Raw genomic sequence first — 25,741 nt, forward strand, 5'->3', positions numbered from 1 at the left:
ACTGTCTTTCACTTCATAGCATAAGAACTTCCCTAGATAACTTAAAAACTCTGCTATAACTGTAATTCTGCATACTTGCATGAATAATCTGTGGAGTAAGCGTTCCATAGATTATCTAGCCATTGCCCTATATTAAGGTGTTTTAACCTTTGTGATATAGCATTTCTGGTCCTTGTAGCCCTCGGGCAAAGCCAGAATCCTCAGAAGATGGGTCTCTACAGCTGTGTGCAGGATGTGAAGGGCAGGGTCACCCTGGGAGTCTTGCTGCCTCCAGGACCCTCTGGAGCTGATTCTGGCCTAGATCCCTCCTTCCGCTCCTGCTGGCCAAGCATGTCACAGGCCACCACTCTTCAGTGGGGACCTGGGGTCTAAAGTATCTTCTCCTTGTCACAGGCACATTCCAGCTTTGCCCCACCAGATTCTGCTGCTCTCTGTGAGCTGTTGGCATCTAGCGAGCTGGCACTGAGTTCTGTGGAGCTGAAGGCGCTCTGTATGCCTTTAAGCCGCCCTTCGTCCTCCTTCGGTTCACTGCCCCCTTTCTGGAAGGATGACCTGTGTCTTAACTTCATTCACTTAGGTTTGTTGTGCCTGTTCTTGAACCTCATGTCAACGCGGTCCTCTCTCACACCAGGCCCCCCCCCATCTCTCTCTCCCTCTCTCTCTCTTTTTTTAAATTTCTTTTCAGCGTAACAGTATGCATTGTTTTTGCACCACACCCAGTGCTCCATGCAATACATGTTCTCCCTAATAGCCACCACCTGGTTCCCCCAACCTCCCACCCCCAGCCCCTTCAGAACCCTCAGGTTGTTTTCAGAGTCCATAGTCTCTCATGGTTCACCTCACCCCCCTCTCTCTTTTTTTTAAAGATTTTATTTATTTATTTGACAAACAGAGATCACAAGTAGGCAGAGGGCGGTGGGGGTGGGGTGGAAGCAGGCTCCCTACTGAGCAGAGAGTCTGATGCGGGACTCGATCCCAGGACCCTGATGAGATCATGACCTGAGCTGAGGGCAGAGGCTTAACCTACTGAGCCACCCAGGCACCCTGCACTGGGCCTCTCTCATTCAGCTGTAGGTGTGTGAGATTCATCCCGGTCATCATCTGTCCTTGTGGCTGATTAATTTCATTATGTGGATATACCATGGTGTTCCTATCCATTCTGCCTCAATGAACCTTTGGGCTGTTTCCAGCTTTTCACTGTTAGAAGCAGTGCTGCTGTGAACATTGTAACACGTGCCTTCGGGTGAGTGTGTGTGTTGGCTGGGTCTCTACCACGAAGTGGAATTGCTAGGTCTTGGGGAATGTGCATATTTAGCTGTGGTAAATACTACCCAACAGTTTTCCAAAATGACTGTTCCGTTTTACACGCCCACATCAGACTTCTGCTGTTTTTTCTTATTGAAGTAAAATACACATAACATAAAGCTGACCGTTTTATCCATCTTAGAGTAAATAATTCTGTGGTGCTCAAGCACACTCACAGTGTTTTGCAACCAGCATCGTAATCCATCTCCAGAACTTTTTAGTCATCCTGAACAGTAACTCTGTCCCCATTGGACAGTAACTCCGCATCTGCCCCGTCTTCAGCCCCGGGATCCTCTAGTCTCCTCTCTCTCCGCTGTTCTTGGTACCTCATATACACGGGATCCTGCAGCGTTTGTCCTTTTCTGACTGGCTTATTTCACGTACCATGACGTTTGCAAGGGTCGTCCATATTATAGCCCGTGTCAGAATTGTGTTACTTTTGAAAACTGAATCGTATTCTGCTGCGTTGATATACCAGTTTGTTGATCCGTTCATCTCTCGGTGAACACTTGGGTGGTTCGCTCCTCTCAACTACTGTGAAAAAAGATACTGTGGAAACTGTCATACAGGTACCTGCGTGTGTTCCTGCTTTCCGTTCTTTGGGGTGTGCACCTGGAAAGAGAGCTGCGGGGTCCTGCGGCTGGCTGTGTTTACGTTTTGAGGAGCACCAGACTATTTCACAGGGAAGCTGCCCATTTTCCATTGCCAGTGCCACAAGGTTCCAGTTTCTTCTTTTCTTGCCAGCACTTGTTATTCCCCACCCCTGCCAAAATAGTTTTGGGGCACCTCTGTGGCTCAGTGGGTTAAAGCCTCTGTCTTTGGCTCAGGTCATGGTCTCAAGGTCCTGGGATTGAACCCCACATCAAGCTCTCTGCTCAGCGGGGAGCCTGCTTTCCCCTTCTCTCTCTCTGCCTGCCTCTCTGGCTACTTGTGATCTCTCTGTCAAATAAATAAATAAAATCTTTTATAAAAAATACTTTAAAATCCTTTTCCTAGTGGGTGTGGGGTAGTATCACGTTGAGCTTTATGCTTGTATTTTCCTAATAACTAATGATTCTGAGCATCTTTTCATAGGCTTATTGGCCATTTTTGTATCTTCTTTGGACATTTGTTTTTTGATGTTGGGTTTTAGGAGCTCTTCTTATATTATGGATATTTATAGCTTAGAATTCTAGTTTTTTTAGGGGCACCTGGGTGGCTCAGTTGGTTAAGTTGTCCAACTCTTGGTTTTGGCTCAGGTCATGACTCAGGATTATGAGTTTAAGCCTTGCATTGGGCTCCCCTCTGGGCGTGGAGCCTACTTAAAAAAAAGTAGAATTTTACTTTTTAATATTATACTCATATACTGTTTGAATACTTCATCATGTTCACATTACTTTTGTAGTTTAAAAAAAAAAAAAAAAAAACTCATCTCTTGGGACACCTGGCTCTGCCAGTCGGTAGACCATGCGACTCTTGGTTTTAGGGTTGTGAGTTTGAGCCCCACGCTGAATGTAGAGATTTCTTAAAAATGAAATCTGAAAGAAAAAAAAATCTGTTATCCTTCCTTATTTGCAGACTCATCTCTGCACCCAACATGGGGCTCGAACTCACAACCCCGAGATCAGGAGTTGCAGCCTCTGCCAACTGAGCGAGCGAGCCAGGTGCCGCAAGAAAGGATTTTTTTTAAACAATCATCGTAGAGGAGGAAAGGAGGGGGAGAAAATAAAGCAATCATCATCATCTGAGACTGAAGGACAATTTTTCATAAAAAGGACGGTTGGGAGGCCTCACGCCGACATTTCTGTGACTGTCCCTGTGGGCCTTGTCATGCTGCAGCCTAGTGAAAGGACACATTGGTATCTGGGCCAGAATCAGGGAACACTCTCTAGCGAATATGTTAGAGTCAGGCCGATGTGGCTTCTGAACCTCAGTTTTCTTATCTTTAAAAAAAAAACTAATACTTACCTTGGTGGTTAAGGTAGTTGTCCGGATGAAATGGATCCAGACTCTGGCTTGGTGAATGGTAGTTAGCACCTCCGAGTGCTTATTTAAATGGTGGCCAAGCTGAGGGGATTTACAGGGAGCATGATAAACTAAAACATGGTGAATGTGATAAACTGGAACAGCCAGAGGTTGTCCAGAACCATCTGTGTGGTAGCAGGATGTGTATTGCATGTAGGTAGACTCGTGGTCTTCTAAAATGCTGAAAACCTCCTGCCTCCAGCTATGACCTTGGGTTTACCTTGTGTCTCATGAGGTTGTCTGGGGCTGATGGGCTGAATGCCTATGATCTTGATTCTTCAGGTGTCATGAGGAAAGAAAGGGCCTCGGTTCACAAACCACAAAGTGATTGTCCCTCTCGAGACCAAAGTTGGAAGCCCCATCTGGAATTCATAATTGATCACAATGGAGACAAAAGCCAGTCTCCTTCTGGCTTGGATCAGCCCTTGATACAGTCAGAGGGCTATTGTCAGGTGTTGCTTCCGCTGGGATAGCTTCCAGAAGCCCCCTCTTTCCTAATACTCTCTTTCTTTCTTCCCCACAGTGATTTGCGTGGACTGCCCTGGGGAAGAGTCAGCCCTGCCTGGCACTGATGGTGATTTCACCGGGCAGAATGATAGAATAGTTCAGGTAAAACACCACGTACACTTGCAACACAGGAGAAAGCTGTTCTCTGTGCATGCCCAGCTTGCTGCTAGCCAGGAGTTTGAGGTTGCTGAGGCCATTATGAACCATGTTGCCCTTTCAGAAAAGGCCGTCCTGGCCCTTGGTTGCCCACAGCTTACAACCTCCCACTAGGGGCGCTAGAGAGTCAAGCCAACGGGGCAGAGATCTGCCCTGTGAGCGACGGCCCAGTGCCCTTCGCCCCAGTGCCCTTCGCCCCAGGGATTCCCTTTCCACCTCCCTTTCCTTCCTTCTCATTTGGCTAAACCCCCGGGGGGAAGGGATGTCGATCCCATGAGGCTCTGGGAAGACAAACCCGAGGCACTCGGCCACATTTCTCTTTTAATTTTTTAAAGACCTAATATAGCCACATGGTTCAAAAAATTAAAAAATAATAAAAAGTTGGGGCACCTGGGTGGCTCAGTGGGTTAAAGGCTCTGCCTTCAGCTCAGGTCATGATCCCAGGGTCCTGGGATCGAGGCTTGTGTCTGCTTCCTCCTCTCTCTCTGCCTACTTGTGATCTCTGTCTGTCAAATAAATAAAATCTTCAGAAAATAATAATAATAATAATTAATTCTCAGTCTTTTAAAATAATAATAATAATAATAATAAAAAGTTACACAATGAATAACCTCCCTTTGTTTCTGTGCATCTACCTAATGCCCTGTCCAAGACACAGATAACCGCTGTTACCAGTTTTTTCCTTCTGAAATTTCTTTATATATTATATATTTATTTATATTAAACATATGTTATGTATTTTATATATATATATAGATAGATAGATACACAGACTTTTTTTTTTTAAGATTTTATATATTTATTTATTTGACAGAGAGAGCGAGCACAGGCAGACACAGTGGCAGGCAGAGGCAGAGGGAGAAGCAGGGTCCCTGCTGAGCAAGGAGCCCGATGCGGGACTCGATCCCAGGACGCCGGGATCATGACCCGAGCCAAAGGCAGCTGCTCAACCAACTGAGCCACCCAGGTGTCCCAATACACAGACCTTTCTTCGTCCTCTCTTTTATGCAAAAGCCAGCATGCTGTTCACATGTCTGTGCCTTCTTTCTTCACTTAAAAATAGATCAGTATAGGGCGCCTGGGTGGCTCAGTGGGTTAGGCCGCTGCCTTCGGCTCAGGTCATGATCTCAGGGTCCTGGGATCAAGGCCCGCATCGGGCTCTCTGCTCACCAGGGAGCCTGCTTCCCTCTCTCTCTCTCTGCCTGCCTCTCCATCTACTTGTGATTTCTCTCTGTCAAATAAATAAATAAAATCTTTAAAAAAAAAAAAAAGATCAGTATACTGCCTGTCCCCTTCTCACAGATAACCCTGTCGTTAGTTTCTTTTGTGTCTGCCCCCAGACTTTGTTTATATGTGAGCCACTATGAATACACAGTCTTATTTTCCTACCCTTTCACACAGAAGACGATACGTATTAACCATATGACGTTGTTAAATAAAATACGAAACCAAATTACAGTTTAATATACCTTGCTCTTTTTCAGTTAACAGCATATAACAGAGATCTTTCATGTCAGCACATAGACTTCATCGTTCCTCATTTTTAGAGCTGTAGAGCAGTTCCACTAGATGGAAGTATTATAATGTGTGTTCAGTTGGTTCTCTCCAAATGAACGCTTAGGATTATTTTCAATTTGTCTTTCGCAGTAAACCCCTTTAGGTCTCTTTCCTCACCCTTAATAACCCCTCAAAGTGCGAGGATGTCAGGTGTCTTCCAGCTGTGCGCTGTTTGTGTTACGGAGTCTCCTCTCCTTGCAGGACCGGAAAGCACCGAAGATCTCCCCATCCAGCCGCGTCCTGCGAAGACACAAGAGAGAATGGGTGGTTCCACCAATATCTGTCGCTGAGAATGGCAAGGGCCCTTTCCCTCAGAGGCTGAATCAGGTATGACTGTGCCTTCTCCCTAGAGTCTTGGGTGGCTGCAGGGACCCTCACCCAAAGGCCTGCCAGTGGGGTTTCTTGCTCCTGAAAGCCTTGGTAACAGGATTGGCTTCTGATAAGGCAGTGCCTCTCCAGCCCTCCTCACCTTTGTTGCCATCCTGAGATAGTTGATACTTTGTCAGCTGCCAATTTCTTTTGCTTCCAGCTCAAATCTAATAAGGACAGAGGTACCAAGATTTTCTACAGCATCACAGGGCCTGGAGCAGACAGTCCCCCCGAGGGTATCTTCGCTATAGAGAAGGAAACAGGCTGGTTGTTGTTGAATAAGCCACTGGACCGGGAGAAAATTGCGAAGTATGAGGCAAGTAACCTGTAGCATCCGACAAGAAGCAGGACCCCGTGGGTTGGTGGGGCCAGGCTGACCCTATACCTGTGCACCCACAGCTCTTTGGCCACGCCGTATCAGAGAATGGTGCCTCAGTGGAAGACCCCATGAACATTTCCATCATTGTCACAGACCAGAACGACCACAAGCCCAAGTTCACCCAGGATGTTTTCAGAGGGAGTGTCTTGGAAGGGGTATTACCTGGTAAGAGAACTGGGGAGCGGCAGATAGCTGGGGAGGTCTGCTGGGCCCAGACCTAGCCTTGGGTCAACTTCTGGAACCATCTGGAGGTCAGACCAGGCACCTAAAGCCTGTAAGAACCCTCCTTACCTGATTTTCTCAGGTGTGCATCCTATCACCTGGGATCATCTTAAAAATCTCCAGGCACCGGGTGCTCCAGTCGTTAAGCGTCTGCCTTCACCTCAGGTCATGATCCCAGGGTCCTGGGATCGAGCCACACATTGGTCTCCCTGCTCAGGGAGAAGCCTGCTTCTCCCTCTCCTGCTCCCCCCTGCTTGTGTTCCCTCTCTCACTGTCTCTCACTCTGTCAAATATGTAAAATCTTTTAAAAAATTTCAGATTTTTCTCATTCTATCCCAAGAACCCTGAATAAGAGTGTTCCTAGAGTATAGCCTGGAATCTGTATATTTAAAAATTTCCCAGAAGATTCAGATGATCAGTCAGGTTTGGGAACCACTAGCTTTGGAGCTACAAAGATCTTGATTTGAATCTTGATTTGCCTCTTCACCCATGACCCTGGGCAAGTTCTTAATCTCAGAGCCTCATTCTTGGGAAATAGATGGTCTTTGTTCCAGGCAGGCCTGTGCTCAGCTTAACATGATTGAGGTTTTCGTTTCTAAGAAAGGAGCAGAGAATGGAAAACAGACCCCACCTAGCAATCTGCCACAAAGTGGAAGATGGGTCCAAGTCAATGAACAGAATGGAGCCTCTCAGAATTCCAGAAGTGGGCAAGGCTGGGACTAGAGCAGGGAGGAAGGATGCTCACTCGTGCCTTCTCTCCTCTAGGCACTTCTGTGATGCAGGTGACAGCCACAGACGAGGACGATGCTATCAACACGTACAATGGGGTGGTTGCTTACTCTATCCATAGCCAAGAGCCAAAGGATCCGCATGACCTCATGTTCACTGTCCACCGGAGCACGGGCACCATCAGCGTCATCTCCAGTGGCCTGGACCGGGAGGTGAGTAGCTCCTAGAGAAAGTGCTATCTCTCCGGCCTTGCTCAGGCTGGGGCCTAACACGAGAGCAGGAAGCCCCTGTCCGTGCCGCACAGCCTAAGGCAGAGCAGCGAGAATCCAAGTGAGCTGGGATGGCTGCTGCTGTGTTCCCGTGTTGATGTCCCACAGCTCGCTGAAGCCAGCGGCATGGTGCCAAATGATCTCGTTAAGGTTGAGGAGGCAGCAGTAAAATGCAGGCGTTTGATATTTTCTGTAGGTTTTCTCATTTCCTCTTGGAATGGCTCACTTAGCATGCACATTGCCCAAATTTGTCCCTTGTGTGCTACAAAGTAGAATTAGCTCAATGAATGCTAGAGTCGCCTACTGTTTCCTAATTAATACCTTTGCCCAAATCCCCACTCAAAGCTCCCATTGTGCATCAGCCCAGGGTCGGGGGCAGTCCCCAGACTGCACTGCCGGCTGGCCCAGGAGAACCGGGTGGGTCTGCATTTCTCCACCCTTTACCTCCGTTCTTCCCTATGGTGGGTGAGCTGTGGGGCGCGGATTCAAGAGAACACTGGGAGATGGGGAGAGATTCCCTTACCCTCCACATGCACGCAGGGCTGTATTTCTGGGAGCCCAGGATGAGGCGCCCCTTGACCTGATCTCATTTCCTCTCCAGAGAGTCCCCGAGTACACACTGACCATTCAGGCGACAGACATGGACGGGGATGGGTCTACCACCACTGCAGTGGCCATAATCGAAATCCTTGATGCCAATGACAACGCTCCCGTGTTTGAGCCTCAGAAGGTGAGTGCCTGGTCAGTCCTTCCCTCCGCAGATGATGAAGGGCTCAGGTTTTTCTTTCTAATGAAACTCTGGAACGAGCTCGCTTTGCTTCTGGTCCTGCCCCACCGCTTACTAGGGTGTATGACCAGAGACAAACTGCCTAACGTCTTTGCGCCCCATTTCCTAATCTGTGAAATGAAGAGAATGATATTCCTTGCCTCATTCTCCGTGTTGAAAGGAATAATCTCTGAACAGTTGATAACGCCATTCCCGGAACAGAAGTGCTCGATATGAAAAGCCGTGTTGAGGGGCACCTGGCTGGCTCAGTCATTGGAGAATGTGACTAACCCTTGATCTCCGAGTCATGAGCTCAGGCCCCTCGTTGGGGGTGGAGTTTACTGAAAGGAAGAAGAATAGGCAGAAAGAAAGAAAAGTGTTGATCAGTATGAGCACTTAGAATTGGCCTCACGGCTGTACGTGCCCACCTTCCCCCCGAGAATGCTCTGCACACCTCCGGTGACAGAGGACTCCGTGCCAATCAACTTACCCCCTTCCGTCATTAGATAACTCTTGCGGGGGAGCAGAGATAACTGGCTCCTAAACATGATTTAGGCTTGAGTAAAAATTTGCTGCAAGCAGCTGAGCTCCCAGTGTTTGCCACCTCTCCCAGAACTTCCAGAAACGTTCCTGATCCAGGCCATAGAGCCATCAGGCCCCTAGTCCTTCTTGCCACCGTCTTCATACCTTTCTGATCTCAGCTAGGTGGACGCCACACATGGCAGGGTTCAGGGCATCCAGACCCAGCGAGCTTGCGGGAGTATTTTGCCCTCAGATGTAGGAAAAACAGGTCCCTGTGGCCTCTCCCAGCAGCTGTGAGGACATGCTGCATCTGTGTGGGTCCTGAAACCGTGGGGTGTGGGGTGGGTGGTCCCAGGAAGGTGAGTTGCCCGGAGGATCCACAGCTGGCGAAGAGGGGAACAGTCTCGGGGTGGGCGGTCAGTCTCTGCTCTGATGGTGCTGTGCTTCCCGCGCCGACAGTACGAGGCCCGAGTACCTGAGAACGCGGTGGGCCAGGAGGTGCAGAGGCTGACGGTGACTGACCTGGATGCCCCTAGCTCGCCGGCATGGCGCGCCACCTACCGCATCCTAGACGGCGACGACGGGGGCCATTTTGCCATCACCACCCACCCCGAGAGCAACCAGGGCATCCTGACGACCAAAAAGGTGAGTCCATTCGGGCGTTAGACAAGGGACAGTCAGTGTACCACCTGCCGTGGGACACCTACTTTGGAATGTTCACCAGGGAGTGCAGCAGGCCTGTGCCTTCTGTCACTTTGCCATCCCTGTCATGTTGAGGAATGAGTTTGTTCCAAGTTTATCTTACCGAGGGACTCCATCCATGATACAGGTGAGAGTCACTGCTCTGATGGAGGCAGATGAGTAGAGCCCCTCCTTCCAGATCCGGGCACCCAGAGGCTGCCCGCAGTTAGTCTTCTCACACAGAGGGTCTCTGTTTTATTGGAATTCTTGCTAGTTTTGCATTGAATCCATAATATGTATCTACGTTTTTGCATAGTAAAATGTTTTTTTAAGTTACTTAGTAGTTAGAGATATGCTTGCCTCTCAAAAAGTCTTTGAATAAAATTGATACTTTGATGGGCGCCTGGGTGGCTCAGTGGGTTAAGCCACTGCCTTCGGCTCAGGTCATGATCTCAGGGTCCTGGGATCGAGTCCCGCATCGGGCTCTCTGCTCAGCAGGGAGCCTGCTTCCTCCTCTCTCTCTCTGCCTGCCTCTCTGCCTACTTGTGATCTCTCTCTGTCAAATAAAAAAAAAAAAAAAAATAAAATCTTAAAAAAAAAAAAAAAAAAAAAAATTGATACTTTGAGAACATGGGCCTAGGGGCGCCTGGGTGGCTCAGTGGGTTAAAGCCTCTGCCTTCAACTCAGGTCATGATCCCAGGGTGCTGGGATAAAGCCCCGCATCGGGCTCTCTGCTCAGTGGGGAGCCTGCTTCCCTTCCTCTCTCTCTGCCTACCTCTCTGCCTACTTTTGATCTCTATCAAATAAATAAATAAAATCTTTAAAAAAAAAAAAAAAGGAGAAGAAGAAGAAGATGGGCCTAATCATTTTTTTGATTTCTTTAACCTCTTGTTTTTTTTTTTTATGAAGAATAGCCTGGGGTGGCTGGGTGGCTCAGTCGGTTAAGCGACCGCCTTCCGCTCAGGTCATGATCCCAGAGTCCTGGGATCAAGCCTTGTATCAGGCTCCCAGCTCATGGGGAGCTACTGGTCCCCCTGCTTGTGCTGTTGGTCTCTCTCTCAAATAATAAAATCTTAAAAAAAAAAAAAAAGTGACTTAGAGAAGCAGGGTTTTATTTTAGCGACCATCTCCTTTTTTTTTTTTCTTTAAAGATTTTATTTATTTGACAGACAGATCACAAGTAGGCAGAGAGAGAGAGGGGAGGAAGCAGGCTCCCTGATGAGCAGAGAGCCTGATGCGGGGCTCGATCCCAGGAGCCTGAGATCATGACCTGAGCCGAAGACAGAGGCTTAAACCCACTGAGCCACCCAGGTGCCCCAGGAATGCAACTTCTGAGGGGAGCTTATAGTTTGGTTTGTCCAGGCCTTTCCTAAAAGTTGTGTATTTGCTGTTCGGTGAAGACATTGGTACACCTGTGGTACGCATGAGCCGCCTTAGTGACATGCAGTTTCCACCTCATTTGGACGATTCCACAAAGAGATGCAAGTAACTGACTACTTCATTATGTTTTCTAGTATGTATCCCAAAGCTTATATATAGAAATATCTTATTATCAGTAATTTTCCTATAAAATTCTCCTTTATTTCACAGTTAAGGTATTCTATTTTTCTAGAATTGTGTAAGTTATAAAAGTTACATTATTAATGAAATTCATAATGAGGGCATTGCAAAGTTTTTGTTGCAAGAAGGGATAGTCGGGGGCACCTGGGTGGCTCACAGGGTTGGGCCTCTGCCTTCAGCTCAGGTCATGATCTCAGAGTCCTGGGATCGAGCCCGGAATCTGGCTCTCTGCTCAGCAGGGAGCCTGTTTCCCCTGCTCTCTCTGCCTGCCTTTCTGCCTACTTGTGATCTCTGTCTGTCAAATAAATAAAGTCTAAAAAAGAAAAGAAAAAAAAAGAAGTTGCATTCCTGAAAAATTCAGTATATATTAAAACAACACCAAAAACTTAGTTTATATGTAAGACAAATAGTAAACAAGAGTTTTCACACCCATGAATACATGAACGTCCAAGGGGCTACTGGCAAGTCGCATGGCCTGTGGGACAGTTCTCTGTCCCTACCCCAGCCTATCAATGCCAAGAGCATCCCCATCATTATGACAACCAGAAAGGCCTCCGCAGGTTTCTACTGCATGCCCTGCGCCACCCTCTTGGGAGCCAGCTCTAGGGCTTACAGGTCTAGGGGTAGTCTGAAAGGCCCTACCAGCCACTCAGAAAGGTCGGGAGGATGGAGCACTGGGGTGGCTCAGATGGTTAAGTGTCCCAACTCTTGATTTCAGCTCAGGTCATGACCTCAGGGTTGTGAGATCGAGTCCCACTCAGGCTCGGCACCGGGGCGTGGAGCCTACTTAAGATTCTCTCTGTCCCTCTCCCTCTCCCCCGACTCAAAAAAAAAAAAAAGTTCAAGAAAGGCTTTATGGAAAAGACACCATTTCTTTTTAAAATATATATTTGTTTTAGAGAGAGAGGCAGGGGAGGGGCAGAGGGAGAGAGAGAAACTCCAGCAGACCCAGCACCGAGCATGGAGCTCAATGCTGGCCTCTCCATGGGGCTGGATTTCACAACCCTGAGATCACATCTGGAGCCAAAACCAAGAGTCAGATGCTTAACCGACTGCACCACCCAGGCGTCCCGGGAAGGACAGTACTGTGGATGCTGGGAGCTTCCAGCCCCTGGCCACAGGCCCTTTCTTTCTGACATCACAGCACTGCATGGGTCCTCCTCAGACTTTGGCAGCTCAGATCCTCCTTCCTCTTCTCCCACAGGGCTTAGACTTCGAGGCCAAAAACCAGCATGTCCTGTACGTTGAAGTGACCAATGAGGCTCCCTTTGTGGTGAAGCTCCCAACCTCCACAGCCACCGTAGTGGTCCACGTGGACGATGTGAATGAGGCACCTGTGTTTGTCCCACCCTCCAAAGTCATTGAGGTCCAGGAGGGCATCTCTGTCGGGGAGCCTGTGTGCACCTACACAGCACAGGATCCTGACCAGGGGGATCAGAAGATCAGGTAACCAGGAGGCGGGCTTGGAAGCATCCAGAAGCACTAGTAGCATCAGAGGGGCTGTTTGCTGTGGTCAGCGCTTGTTCCGATTACCGTCAAGATTGCTACATATTTTGACCATCACCCCTGCACAGTGACTTCCCTTCCTATCCTCCCCAAGGCTGAGGACTCTGAGCAGAGATCCAGGGGGCAGGTATAGCCACTCTCTATCATGTGTCCCTGCTGGGATGTCTGCCTGCTGCTTGGGCTCCCATTTGGCGGGGAGATGCATTTTTCATGTGATCATGCTTGGGAGCCCCAAGTCCCATGACAGCGTCTGCCAGTTGGAATGACAACCAGAATTCTAAGTGTACTGGGTATGACTCTTCCCACCTTTTCCATTCCAGCTACCACATCCTGAGAGAGCCAGCAGGGTGGCTAGCAATGGACCCAGACAGTGGGCAGGTCACCGCCACAGGGGTCTTAGACCGTGAGGATGAACAGTTCGTGAAGAACAATGTCTATGAAGTTCTGGTCTTGGCCACAGACGACGGTGAGAGCTTCCTCCCAGCCCGTCCGCTTGGGTGCCTTTGAATCCCCGGCATAGCACATCCCCTCCCCGGACCGAGTAGGGGGTCAGGGGGTCTACCAACAAACCAATCTGGAGGGCCACGGGGGACCTGCAGAGGAGACTTTTAAAGACTAGAACTGGCTATGGGTTTCCCTAAGACCCACGTATTAGGAGAAGGATTTCTTTCATCCCAAGTGTGTGGTTCACTGACACCCGGGTCGGCCTGTCCGTTTCCCCTTGTGATTTGATTAGAAGGGGCTGCCTGGAAAGTAGCGTGATTGATGAGTGATGTCACACTGTGACAGAGCTGGGGGTTGTGGTGTGATTTGATGTCTTTGCTTGACATGGTGAAACAAGTGAGAAGCAGGTGAGAAGTCACGGCAGGACTGTGAAGGGACCTGGCCCCAGAGCTCATCAGCAAACATGGCGTCAGCCCTGAAGTGGCCAGTAGGTTTCCCCTTGGGACAGATGAATAGAGGCTCTAGCTGCTGTGATCAGTTAGGAAAATCTGCTGAGAATGATGCCATGATTGTCCTGGATTTGCCTTCACTGGTTTGATCTATGATGAGACTAGGGCAGGACGTGGAGGGACTTGAAAAGTTACAGCTGGGCTATTAGTGGGGACATCCTGAGACTGATTGGGTAGATCAGAGAGCTTAACATTCATCTGTCACCCCAACCAAGGGCAGATGTTGAAAGGGCTCCTGTGTGTAATTATGAACAGGGAACCCTCCCACCACTGGCACTGGGACCCTCCTGCTTACTCTGATGGACATCAACGACCACGGCCCCATCCCCGAGCCCCGTCACATCACCATCTGCAACCAAAGCCCAGTGGCCCAAGTGCTGAACATCACAGACAAGGACCTGTCCCCCCACACCTCCCCTTTCCAGGCCCAGCTCACACATGACTCGGACATCTACTGGACAGCAGAGGTCAACGAGAAAGGTGAGTGAGTGCTGGCGGTAGGTGGGCATGTGCCCCATACCAGAACCCCGCATACATTCCCCTGAGTTAAGAACATCAACCAAATGCTGCTTAATTAACTTAGTGTAAGCCTTTAAGAATATTCTAGTCCAACCACTTCCCAGTACAGTTGGAAAAACTGAGGCAGGGGGAGAGAGGGTTTGACTTTCTCAGTCGCACATGATGAAAGAGCCAGGACTCCTGCAGTGATGATAGCCCACATGGCCGGAGCATGCCTGCTGTGTGCTAGAGAGCACTACAGACGCTTCATAGATGAGGTTGCTCAGCCCTCACAGCAACCCACATATATACATCAGTGTGTGCCCATTTTACAGATGAGGAAACCAAGGCTTCTAGAAGGTTAAGTCTCTTGCCAGAGGCATTCTGGCTAGAAAATGATGCCACAATTTGAATTCACAATTTGAATCTAGGCACTGTGTATTACCACTGATGTTCTGTCGCTTATCATTTATTGACCCCTGACAATACGCAAGGTATCTTTTCGTTCCTTACGTAATGTTTCTACCACCTTCTGTGGGCAGTACTTTTATCTGGAGTTACTGATGATAGTGAAGCTCCGAGAGGTTAAGTAGCGTGCCCAAGGGCACAGAGCGTGTGAGTGTGGACCAGAAGCTGAAGCCGCACCTGCTCCCGTCCACCTCCCTGTCGTTTCTTTTTCTCGTTCCCTCCAGAGTGTCTCAGTCTTTCATGGCTTTCCAGTTGTCACTGGCCTGGGAGGGGTCAAGTGGCATCAAGTGAGTGAGGACTTGGTGTGCGAGAAAAATCCAGCCCCAAAAGCCAGTGAGGCCCCTGGAGAGACACTGTTCACTTTGGTTTAACATGTCTCCCCTTCCTCTTGGACCCCTCCCTCCACCAGGAGGAAATAGGGAACCAGTGCACACGGGCTCTGCCCCGAAGGAACCCAGTGCTCAGTGTCTGTTCTTGCTGAGCCCAGATACCCACATTGTCTCAATTTTATGATTTCTGTCACCTGGGTAGGTATGCCTGGCACCTTTCCTTTGAGGAACCCAAGCTGGTCTCCTGTCACTCCCTTGTGGCCTAGAAGCCATTTTCCCTCCATTTATTAGTTTTGTGATTATGGACAAGTTACCGAACCTCCCTGTTCCTCAGTAAACCCTATCTATAGCATGGTGCCAATAATTGTAACAACTTCCATCCAGTTATCGTGAAGGTGAAGTAAGTGATTTCTCCAGAGGCCTCTTGTCTGGTACTCCGTGCTCCGTAGAAGTGAGCGAGCACCTTCACCAGCATTCTTCCCAGGCAGCAATCACAGGTCTGGCTCGCTGAGGTGTGAGCATGTGGCCGACGTCCAGGGGTACCGTCACCCGGTGATAGTACTGATACCTGGTTCTGGGGGTTTTTGGTTTTCTTTCTTTCTCTCTCTCTTTCCCCCCTTTCTTTCCTTCCTTCCTTCCAATATTTTATTTGACTGAGAGAACAAGGGGAGGGCTGGGGGTTAGGATCAAGCAGACTCCCCTCTGAGCAGGGGAGCCCGGTGTGGGGCTCCATCCCAGGATCATAACCGGAGCCGAAGTCAGATGCTTTACTGACTGAGCCATCCACGTGACCCTGGTTCTTGGTTTTTAGTTTAGTTTTTTTCTCCCTGACCATGTCCTTGTTGTCAGGGGAATGAATCCAAACCTTACCCACGCGTGACCTCAGTCTGGTTACTTAGCCTCCCTAAGCTTCAATTCCTGCGTTGGTAAAATGAGGCTAGAGGTACCTCCTCCCCAAGCCGCGGTGGAGATGAGAGGAGAGCCCCACTCCCATCCGGGTCCGCTTAGTCACCAGACCGCCCTCATCCCTTGCGGAATTCACCCTCCTCGTGGGCGGAGGCTGATGGTAGGGATGTTCCGGTGAAATACCCGACCTTGGCCTCGACTTGTGGACCGGACATTCAGCCCGCAGAGCTCCCTGTCCACCTGCCATTGCTGCATGGGAACAGGGCGGAGTCTCCCTTCAGGCCTTTTTTTTTTTTTTTTTTTAAAGATTTATTTATTTATTTATTTGACACACAGCGATCACACGTAGGCAGAGAGGCAGGCGGGGGTGGGGGTAGCAGGCTCCCCACTGAGCAGAGAGCCCGGTGTGGGGCTCATCCCAGGACCCTGAGATCATGACCTGAGCTGAAGGCAGAAGCTTTAACCCACTGAGCCACCCAGGCGCCCTCCCTTCAGGCTTTCTTACTAAGAGGAGCCCAGCAAGTATGCAAAACCTTTGAACAAAACGTGGCCTGAGGTCAGTGTTGAAATAGGCCAGCAAGCCTGAGGGTGGGGGAGCTTGCATCATGAGGTGGATTTTGGTTGCCCCAGTGACAGGGGACACTGCTAGCATGTAACGGTGAGGACCCTGCATGAGGAGAAGTCATGCTACCCTGGCTAATGGCTCCTTCCATGAGAAAGAAGTCCAAACTGAAGGTCCAGGGTGCCTGGTTGACTCAGTTGTTAAGCGTCTGCCTTCAGCTCAGGTCACGATCCCAGTGTCTTGAGATCGAACCCCGCATCGGGCTCCCTGCTCAGCCTGAAGCCTGCTTCTTTCTCTCCCACTCCCCCTGCTTGTGTTCCCTCTCTTGCTGTGTCTCTCTCTGTCAAATAAATAAAAGTTTAAAAAAATAAATAAACGAAAGCCTTTCTTCAGAGAAGCCCCTGACCCTGTATTTCTCACCCACAAACGTAGCCCTCTTCCCCATTCTCAGACCGCCACACAGCCCCCCCAGAGTGGGACCACTTGTGCACCCCCACTGACACTTGGCTTGGCTTCTGCTTTGAGGTTAACCTGCCACCCGCCCTGGGCCTTGGAAGGCAGGTTAGCCCTGTGCCCACTGCAGCCTTGCCACCAGCACCCCCAAACCTCGTGTGCATCACTGATGCTGTGACAGCGCAGCCTGGTAGCCTCTCCGACCTGCTCACCGATGTCTGTTACATCACCAGCCATGTGCGTTCGCATTTATTAATAACTGATGCTCTCAGGGCGCCTGTATAGTGCAGTGGGTTGCACATCAGACCCTTGATTTTGGCTCAGGTCATGACCTCAGGCTCCTGAGATCAAGCCCCTTGTGAGGCTCTGTGCTCAGTGTGGAGTCTGCGTAAGACGCTCTCTGCCTCTCCCCCTCCCCCTGCACCCTTGGGCTCTATCTCTGAAATAAATAAATCTATGAAAAAAATAATGCTTTTGCAGAAATATCGGTGTTTCAGGTACTGAAATTGTATCTGACAGTTGAGGCATAAACATATTTACTATTACAGTGGCAAAATGCTGTAATAATAAAAGGTAGTGAACTTTCAGGTAGGAAAACAGGTGGTCAGTCAGCATGAATGCTAAAAGATAGAATTAGTTATCGCGGGAATAATGTACTTTGGTGGGTTCACATTGAGAACAGTTGAGCAGCTAATGATGCTGAGAAATTATCGGCTCTGCATGACATGGCTTTTTAAAACCTTCATTATTTTAAAGATACTGTGACTATCGATTTGATTTTAAGAAAATAAGACAATGGGAGCACCTGGGTGGCTCAGGTGGTTAAGCAACTGCCTCCAGCTCAGGTCATTTTTCTGGAGTCCCGGGATCGAGCCCCGTGCTGGGCTCCCTGCTCAGTGGGGAGTCTGCTTCTCCCTTTGACCCATTCTCCTCTTGTGCTCTTTTATTTTCTTTCTTAAGTAAATAAATATCCTTTAAAAAAGAAGAAGAAGAAGAAGAAGAAGGTAATGTGGCCTCTCTGTTGTGGCAAACGTTATCTGTCTCCTCCAGGAAACACAGTGGCCTTGTCCTTGAAGAAGTTCCTCAAGCAAGACATCTACGATGTACACCTTTCTCTGACTGACCGTGGCAACAATGAACAGCTGACAGTGATCAAGGCCACCGTGTGTGACTGCCATGGCCATGTGAATACCTGCCCCGACCCCTGGAAGGGTGGCTTCCTCCTCCCAATCCTGGGGGCTGTCCTGGCTCTCTTGCGTAAGTACCCACACTCTTTCTCCTCCGAGGATGGGGTAATTCAAAGACCCAATTCTACCCTGAACTGCTAGGACAAAGGCGTCCCCAACATTGCCCATCTGTTCCTGATGCTCTTAATTCTCGGGGTGTCATTCAGTGGGGAGATGTTTATGGCGCTTCTGGAACGCGCTAGGCTTTTGGGAAACAGTGGTGAACAGACAGAATGAGCCCTGCTGTGATGTCGTCTAGAGGCTTGAACAGTTGTTCTGAATGTGCGATCTCCAGACCAATAGTATCAGCAGTGCCAGGAACTTGTTAGGAAGGCCAGTTCTCAGGCCCATCCTGACCTACTAATTCAGAAGCTTAGGGCTAAGACCCAGTAATCTGTGTTTTCACAAGCCCTCCAGGGGTTCCATTGCATGCTAGGGTTTGAGAGGCCCTGGTCTAGGGGGCAGACGTGCTTAGTTACAAACTAAGTTTTTTAAAGGTAGAACCTTTCCCATTGGCTTTTTCCACTCTCTGAATTGGTCCTTACACAGAAACACATGCAGTCCAATAGGAAGTTAACAAGGGCAAGCTTTAATCCACATCCTGCACACCCAGCACTATTTCTGGCTCTGGGGTGCAGCACTTTATAAAACAGACCTCTTTCCACCCTCATGGAGCTTACTTTCCAGTGCAGAGAACAGACGAATCAGCTGGCAGAGAAATTGGTGTTGGTATGGACAAAAAGCAAGCACAGAGAGGAGGTCTGCCATCTCAAGTAGGTTGGGTAAGAAAGGCTTTTCTGAGAAGGGGTATTCAAGTAAAGACCTGAAAGAGGTGAGGAAACAAGTCATGAAGATATCTCAGGAATAGCGAGTGCAAAGGCCCTGAGGCAGCACTGTACTTGGTGTGTGGAAACAACAAATGGCTAGAGTGGAAAAAGCAAAAGGGAAAGAAGTAGGAGATGGAGTCAGAGAGGTGATGGCTGTGGTGGAGCATCATGCTGGGTCTGGATGAAGTGTGAAGTCATCGGGGCGCCTGGGTGGCTCAGTTGTTAAGCATCTGCCTTTGGCTCAGGTCATGATACCAGGGTCCTGGAATCAAGCCCCATGTCAGGCTCCCTCCTTGGTGGGGAGCCTGCTTCTCCTTCTGTCTCATGTTTCCCCTGCTTGTGGTCCCTCTGCCAAATAAATCCAAAAGAAAGGAAGGAAGGAAGGAAGAAGTCATCAGAAGGTTTATAGCAAAGCAGTGATGTGATTTGACTTGAGTTTTACAGGATTCCTACTAAACAGAATGTGCAGGGGTAAGGGTAGAGACAGGAAGAGCATTAAGGAGCTATTGCTGTAATCTAGGGGTGAGATGATGAGAGATGGTCCTATTTTAAGGCAGAATCCGTTCAGATTCATATGAGAACCGTAGACTCCCCAAGAAGACTAGGTCTGTTGTGTTGGGCCAGAGATGGACGTCAGTTCTGTCAACAGGCCAAAGTGATAAAGGTAAATAGTGGCCGTATCGTGTCAACTTAACAGCTACAGAGAGGTTCCTGGGGACCCTTCTATACATGGGATTAACTGGAGGCAGTCCTGGCATTAGGGAGAACAGCTGGGCGTTTGCTGGCCCATACCCCCATGTCCCAGTAGCCTGCTGGCCCTTCCAACCATACACCTAAAAGCCAGTCTTCCTCTTGAAACACCAACATAGCATTTGCACCCGTGTTCCAGTTCCTGCACCACATCAGACTTGCCCTGTCTTGCTTATAACTTAATGTCTGTGCCTAATTTAGGGGTCACCTGGGGACTGGAAAAGAGTCCTGTTGGAAAAATAACATTTGGTGGGAGAGTCCCTTGAGAACCAGTATCACCGATGAGGGCAGACTGACAGTAAATGATACAGACTCTTTTGGGGGGTGGGGGGACAAGGTCCGATTGCTGCCAAGAGGGAGTGGTACTAGGCTGTAGCTGCGCGTGTGCTAAGTGCTCCAAGGGAGGAGCGCCCAGGTGAAGCCCCCAAAGCTGAAGGTGCTGGGTGCATCTGAGGCACTCCAAGGAGGCCGGTGTGTTAGACCCGCTCACCGGTGTATATGTATGGGCACAGGCAGGGGGCGCTCCTGTACACTTGGATAAAGAGTTAGGGATTTTCCTAGGTGCAGAGCAGCTATCGAAGTATTTAAAACACTGGCTACCAAGGAGAGGGATCTAAAATTAGCTGGGGCTCTGAGGGTTTGGGGGTATTGGCCAGCTATGTGATTGCGGGGGAAAATATTTACCCTCCCTAACTCTTCCAGTCCTCCTGCTGGTGCTCCTCTTGCTGGTGAGGAGGAAGAGGAAGGTGAAGGAGCCCCTTCTGCTCCCAGAAGATGACACCCGTGACAATGTCTTCTACTATGGTGAAGAGGGAGGTGGTGAGGAAGACCAGGTGAGGCACTGAGTGGTCTGGGGGGGGGGGGAGTTGGATGCCTCCAGGGCCACTGGCAGGGGTCATTGTTCCAACCAACTAAACCACATTAGCTGCATTGACCAGACTCTGGCTGAACGCATCGGTCTTCACGCAGGACTGACCACCAGCTCTCCTCTTCCGAGAGGGTGTCTGGTCCACAGCTGCGGTCGCTGTGATCCTAGTCAGAGTGGCCTCGAGCCTATGCTTACTTTGGGAGGAAGAGCTATGGAAACCGGGGCTTTCAGAAATGTCTGACGAAGATTGTCTTCTAAGTCCTACCCATGAACCAGGACACCCACGTGGCAGGGGAGTGGGCTGCAACATAAATGATGGGGGGCTGTGTTCTCAATCCCATGCTCTTTCACTTCCATGAAGGACTATGACATCACCCAACTGCACCGGGGTCTGGAGGCCCGTCCTGAGGTGGTTCTCCGCAACGATGTGGCGCCAACCTTCATTCCCACACCCATGTACCGTCCGCGTCCAGCCAACCCAGATGAGATTGGGAACTTCATCATCGAGGTGAGGCCTGGGGGCCAACTGAGGGCAACCTGTTATTCAAGCATTAGCAGCATGGAAGAAAGAGCGTGGGCTTGGGGTCTTGGCTCTGGGTTCAAATCTTACCTCCCTCATCAACCAGCTGTGGGACCTCTGGCATATTTGAGTAACTTCTGGGCTTCAGTTTTCTCCTTCGTGAAATTCTAAGTTGCAGAGTAGTTAACAATAGGTTAGGAATGATTTATTCATTTTTTTCAACAAATAAAACAGTTGTTAGAAAACTGTGCAGCCATACTACCTAGGTTTGAATGTTTAAATGTCCCAGGTGACCCCACTGTGGAGCAGAGTTGGGGCCCTCTGTTATAGGTGGCATTTTCTTTTCTTTCCTTTTGTTTCTTTTCATTTCTTTTCTTTCTTTTTCTTAATCTGAGAGAGTGCGCACAAGCAGGGGTAGAGGCAGAGGGAGAACCAGGCTCCTTGCTGAGCACCGAGCCCTAAGCAGCCTGTTCCCAGGACCCTGAGATCATGACCTGACCCAAAGTCAGGTGCTTGGGGTGCCTGGGTGGCTCAGTGAGTTAAACCTCTGCCTTTGGCTCTGGTGATGATCTCAGGGTCCTGGGATTGAGCCCTGCATCAGGCTCTCCGCTCAGCAGGGTGCCTGCTCCCTCCCCTCTCTCTGCCTGCCTCTCTGCCTACCTGTGATCTGTCTGTCAAATAAACAAATAAAATCTTAAAAAAAAAAAAAAGACTAAACAAAACAAAGTCAGGTGGTTAATCAGCTGAGCCACCCAAGCTCCCCTATTATAGGTTGCTTTAAAGATTGGATGCACGAGCATCTGGAACAGTGGTTCCCAAATATTGGATTCTCCTGGGGAACTTCAAAAACTACTGATGTCTCTAACTCCTTGCAGAGATTGATACAATTGATCTGGATGTGATCTAAGCTTCAGAATATTTTTTAATTGATTTTATTTATTTATTTGATGAGAGCACAAGCAGGGGGAGCAGCAGAGGGAGAGGGAGAAGCAGGCTTCCTAGAAGCAGGCTCTCTGCTGGGCAGGAGCCTGATGCAGGGCTTGAACCCAGGACCCTGGGATCATGACCGGGGCTGAAGGCAGGTGCTTAACCAACTGAGCCATCAGGTGCCCCAAGGCTTCAGAATTTTTTAAAAATTCCCTCTCCCTCTGTTCCCCACCCCATGCTCACTTGCTCTTGCTCATTCTCTTTCTCTCAAATAAATAAATAAAATCTTTAAAAAAAAAAATCCCAAGTAATTTAAGTCTAGGAACCCCTGACTTGACAAGTAGCATTTACTAGGTAATGATAGTTATTGTTGATAATAGCTGAGTGTCTCCAGTGCTTTTAATCTGGTCGCAGATTTGATTTATCTGAAGGATTTTGAAAAACAGTGATGCCTGGAATGCAGTGATACATTTGGTTTTCAGGCTCTGATTTTTTTTTTTTAAAGCTCCCCAAGCTAAAAATTGAATATACAGCCAGGGTTGTGAGAACCACTGAACTAAGTACATAGGAGATAGATTATAGGTGCCTCCACAGGCTGGTACCTCATTAGCAATAAACAAAGGGTTTTCTCTCTTTCTCTCTCTCTTTTTTTAAGATTTTATTTATTTATTTGACAGACAGAGACCACAAGTAGGCAGAGAGGCAGGCAGAGAGAGGGGGAAACAGGCTCCCTGCTGAGCAGAGAGCCTGATGTGGGGCTTGATCCCAGGACCCTGGGATCATGACTTGAGCTGAAGGCAGAGGCTTTAACCCACTGAGCCACACAAGCCCCCCCTCCCTTTTTTTTTTTTTTCTTAAGTAAGCTCTACCTGATGTGGGCCTCGAACACAGACCTCAAGATCATGGGTTGCATGCTCTGCCGACCAAGGTGCCCCATAAGTGGAGGTTCTTAATACGAGGAAGGAAGGAAGTCTAGGAAGGAGGGAGGAAAAGATAGGTGGATAGAGGGGGGGAAAGATAATTTTTTTTTAAAGATTTTATTTATTTATTTGAGATAGAGCTAGAGAGCAAGCATGAGCTGGGAGAGAGCAGTGAGGGAGAGAGAGGCAGACTCCCCACTGAGCAGGGAGCTCGATGCTGGATCCCTGGACTTTGGGATCATGACCTGAGCTGAAGGCAGACGCTTAACAACTGAGCTGCCCAGGCACCATAGATGGATGGATCTTAGGGAATGTGAGGAAGCAGCAGTGGCAGAGGGCTTGGTGGGCAGTCAAGATACCCGACCCTGCCTTGAACCTTTCTTCTGGCCTCCTGCCTTCTAGAAGTAGCCTGGTGGTTGGACTCTGTTCTTCAGCAGGAGCGTATCTGAGCGTGCTGCAGATACAAAAGCATCCAGGGAAGGCTGCTCAGAGCAGATGGTTTGAGAAAGTACCATGGAGCTAAATACCTGGAACTTTTCCCTCCAGTCAGATGAAGACCGTTTCCAGAACATCTCTGGACAGACGTTTAGATAGTTTGCAAATACGGTGTCATTCAGTCCCCACACCAGCTGCGGGGAGGGAATCCTCTTGTTTCCTCATTTTACGAATGAGGAGATCATGTTTGACTGTGTGCCAGGTACTAGTTTAATAAGCACTTTACGTATATTTAACATGTACTTTTTATTCCTCTAAAACCATATGAAGTCTTCCAGTTTAAAGACAAGACAAAAACAGCGCCTGGAGGTTAAGGGGTTTTCCCAAGGTCACAAAACCAGGGCGTGAAGCCTGAGTTCTGACCCAAGCTGTCTGATTTCAGAGTCCCTGCCCTTGACCTCTGGCCTGTCCCACCGTGCACTGGGCATATACTGGGCTCGGTGCTCAGCATTTATGTGCATTACTTCATTTCACCTCTCAAAACCTTCCTGAAGGGAAGAGATGTCCTCGTGGAGGAGACGCAGGCTCCGCAGGGTGGGCTGCACTCGCCCGAGCCCCGCAGCTGCCGGCTGGCCGGGCGCCGCTCCTAACCGTCTGCTCTTGTCGCCACAGAACCTGAAGGCGGCCAACACAGACCCCACGGCCCCGCCCTACGACTCCCTGTTGGTGTTTGACTACGAGGGCAGCGGCTCTGACGCCGCCTCCCTGAGCTCCCTCACCTCCTCAGCCTCTGACCAGGACCAAGACTATGACTATCTGAACGAGTGGGGCAGCCGCTTCAAGAAGCTGGCGGACATGTACGGCGGCGGCCAGGACGACTAGGCCGCCTGCCCGCAGGACCAGGGACTCAAGGTTGGGCCGCAGCGGCTTCTCCAAAGGAGCTTCAGCCCTCCCTCATCCAAGGACTTGGGAGCCTGTCAAGAAGTGGCCTTAGCGACTCGGAGGAGAGAGGCCCTCACATCTGACACGAAGGGCTGGTTTCTAAGCCTTTCAGAATGGAGGGATTTGGGCAGTTTGATTTCACCTCCGGAAACCTCTAGACTAGGCCAGGGTTGCCTCCGAGGCCAAATTTCTGGGAGTCTGTCACCTGCCATAAATGTCCGGACCGACTCTGACCATCCCCCATGCCCCCAAACCCTCCAGTGAAGAGGTTCTCTCTGGAATGGATCCTTCTCCCTAGAATGAGTCCTCTTACCGCAACCTGGGTTGTTTTTTTTTTAAATGCTGTCCTCAAAAAGTTAGAGGCGGATTCTCAGCAGTCCCTTGGATTGCTCCGGACACCCCAGCCGGAGCTGCTCGGCTCCTGTGCCCCCGCCACTTCTCTCTCCTCTCCAAGCAACAAGATCTATTGGAATGGATTCCTGCGTTTTTATACTGAGCGTGACTATGTTGTCCTTTGTTTTTTATTTTCCCTATTGAGTGCTGTAGATAAAGGGTGATGACAATCGTGTAAATGTACTACAACTTTTTTATTAAAGGAATTTTTCCCAGAGGTGCCTTGGGGAGTGAACTTCCTTTTATTAGAATTTTATTGCCCTGTGAGTCACATACCACACCATTCACTCACTTCAGTGCCCAATTCATTGGTTTTTAGAATTATCAAGGGGAGTGAGCATTTTTTAACCCTGCTGGCCTTATTTATTTATTTACTTGACACAGAGAGAGCGAGAGATCACAAGTAGGCAGAAAGGCAGGCAGAGGGAGAGAGGGGGGAGTAGGAAGTAGGCCCCTGCTGAGCAGAGAGCCCTACTGGGCTTGATCCCAGGACCCTGAGATCATGACCTGAGCCAAAGGCAGAGACTTAACCCACTGAGCCGCCCAGGTGCCCCCTCAGGATTTGTATACATGCCCATTGGGCCTAATAAGGGTAAATCTACCCTCCTCTCTACAATTTTTTTTTTAAGTAATCTCTACATCCAACGTGGGGCTTGAACTCACAACCCTGAGATCAAGAATCACAAGCTCTTCTGACTGAGCCCGCCAGACACTCCTCTCTCTACAAATTCTGAGCTGCTGTCGTGTGTGGGAGAGCCATTAACCCCCTCACCCCTGGGCTGAGCCCCACCAGAGCTACTGGCGACTCTCCTCTGACAGAGTGTGGCTGTGTTCTGGTATTGCAGTTTGGGCAGACTTCTGAGGGGTGGAGCTCCGCATCGAAAGGCAGGGAGGGGTCCAAGTCTGCTACTTCTAGCAAGTCCCATTTAACCTCAATTTGCCTCACATTTTTCATGTATCCCATGGGGAGTTTTTATGGAGATTAAATGACTTCCTATCTGGCCCGCTGTAAGTGCTATTTGTGTTCACTGGTAACAGCTACCATTTTTTTAATACACTTTAGGGCCAAATAACTTCAATTATTTCCTTTAAACAAATCCTCACAATCATCCTCAGAGGGGATTTTCCTCCCTTAAAGAATGCCTTCATTGTATTTTTTAAAATGATACCTGATCATCATCAAAATCAAGCCAGACAGCAAATTAGAGAACTCGCCCAGGATGTCCATGAAA

The 25,741-nt window shown here is 49.2% G+C and overlaps 1 protein-coding gene across 2 annotated transcripts in view; it reads left to right on the forward strand.

The window, feature by feature from the left end:
* CDH3 (cadherin 3) overlaps nt 1-25,741 on the forward strand; it is a 57,478-nt gene that overhangs the window by 21,600 nt on the left and 10,137 nt on the right. Inside the window, exons 3-16 of one of the 2 annotated variants that reach the window (XM_013052270.2) lie at nt 3,833-3,918; nt 5,731-5,856; nt 6,059-6,214; nt 6,298-6,442; nt 7,265-7,440; nt 8,099-8,227; nt 9,245-9,430; nt 12,231-12,472; nt 12,853-12,998; nt 13,741-13,965; nt 17,752-17,958; nt 20,207-20,337; nt 20,734-20,880; nt 23,847-24,726. In XM_013052270.2, coding sequence (XP_012907724.2) covers nt 3,833-3,918; nt 5,731-5,856; nt 6,059-6,214; nt 6,298-6,442; nt 7,265-7,440; nt 8,099-8,227; nt 9,245-9,430; nt 12,231-12,472; nt 12,853-12,998; nt 13,741-13,965; nt 17,752-17,958; nt 20,207-20,337; nt 20,734-20,880; nt 23,847-24,056 — 2,312 coding nt within the window. In that variant the 3' untranslated portion in view covers nt 24,057-24,726. Of the gene's footprint in view, nt 1-3,832; nt 3,919-5,730; nt 5,857-6,058; nt 6,215-6,297; nt 6,443-7,264; nt 7,441-8,098; nt 8,228-9,244; nt 9,431-12,230; nt 12,473-12,852; nt 12,999-13,740; nt 13,966-17,751; nt 17,959-20,206; nt 20,338-20,733; nt 20,881-23,846; nt 24,727-25,741 lie in introns of those variants that run through there. The other variant, XM_045076222.1, reaches the window with a different exon arrangement.

This window comes from Mustela putorius, unplaced genomic scaffold, assembly GCF_011764305.1.
Source record: "Mustela putorius furo isolate JIRA1106 unplaced genomic scaffold, ASM1176430v1.1 tig00000174_pilon_pilon_pilon, whole genome shotgun sequence".
Lineage (NCBI taxonomy): Eukaryota > Metazoa > Chordata > Mammalia > Carnivora > Mustelidae > Mustela > Mustela putorius.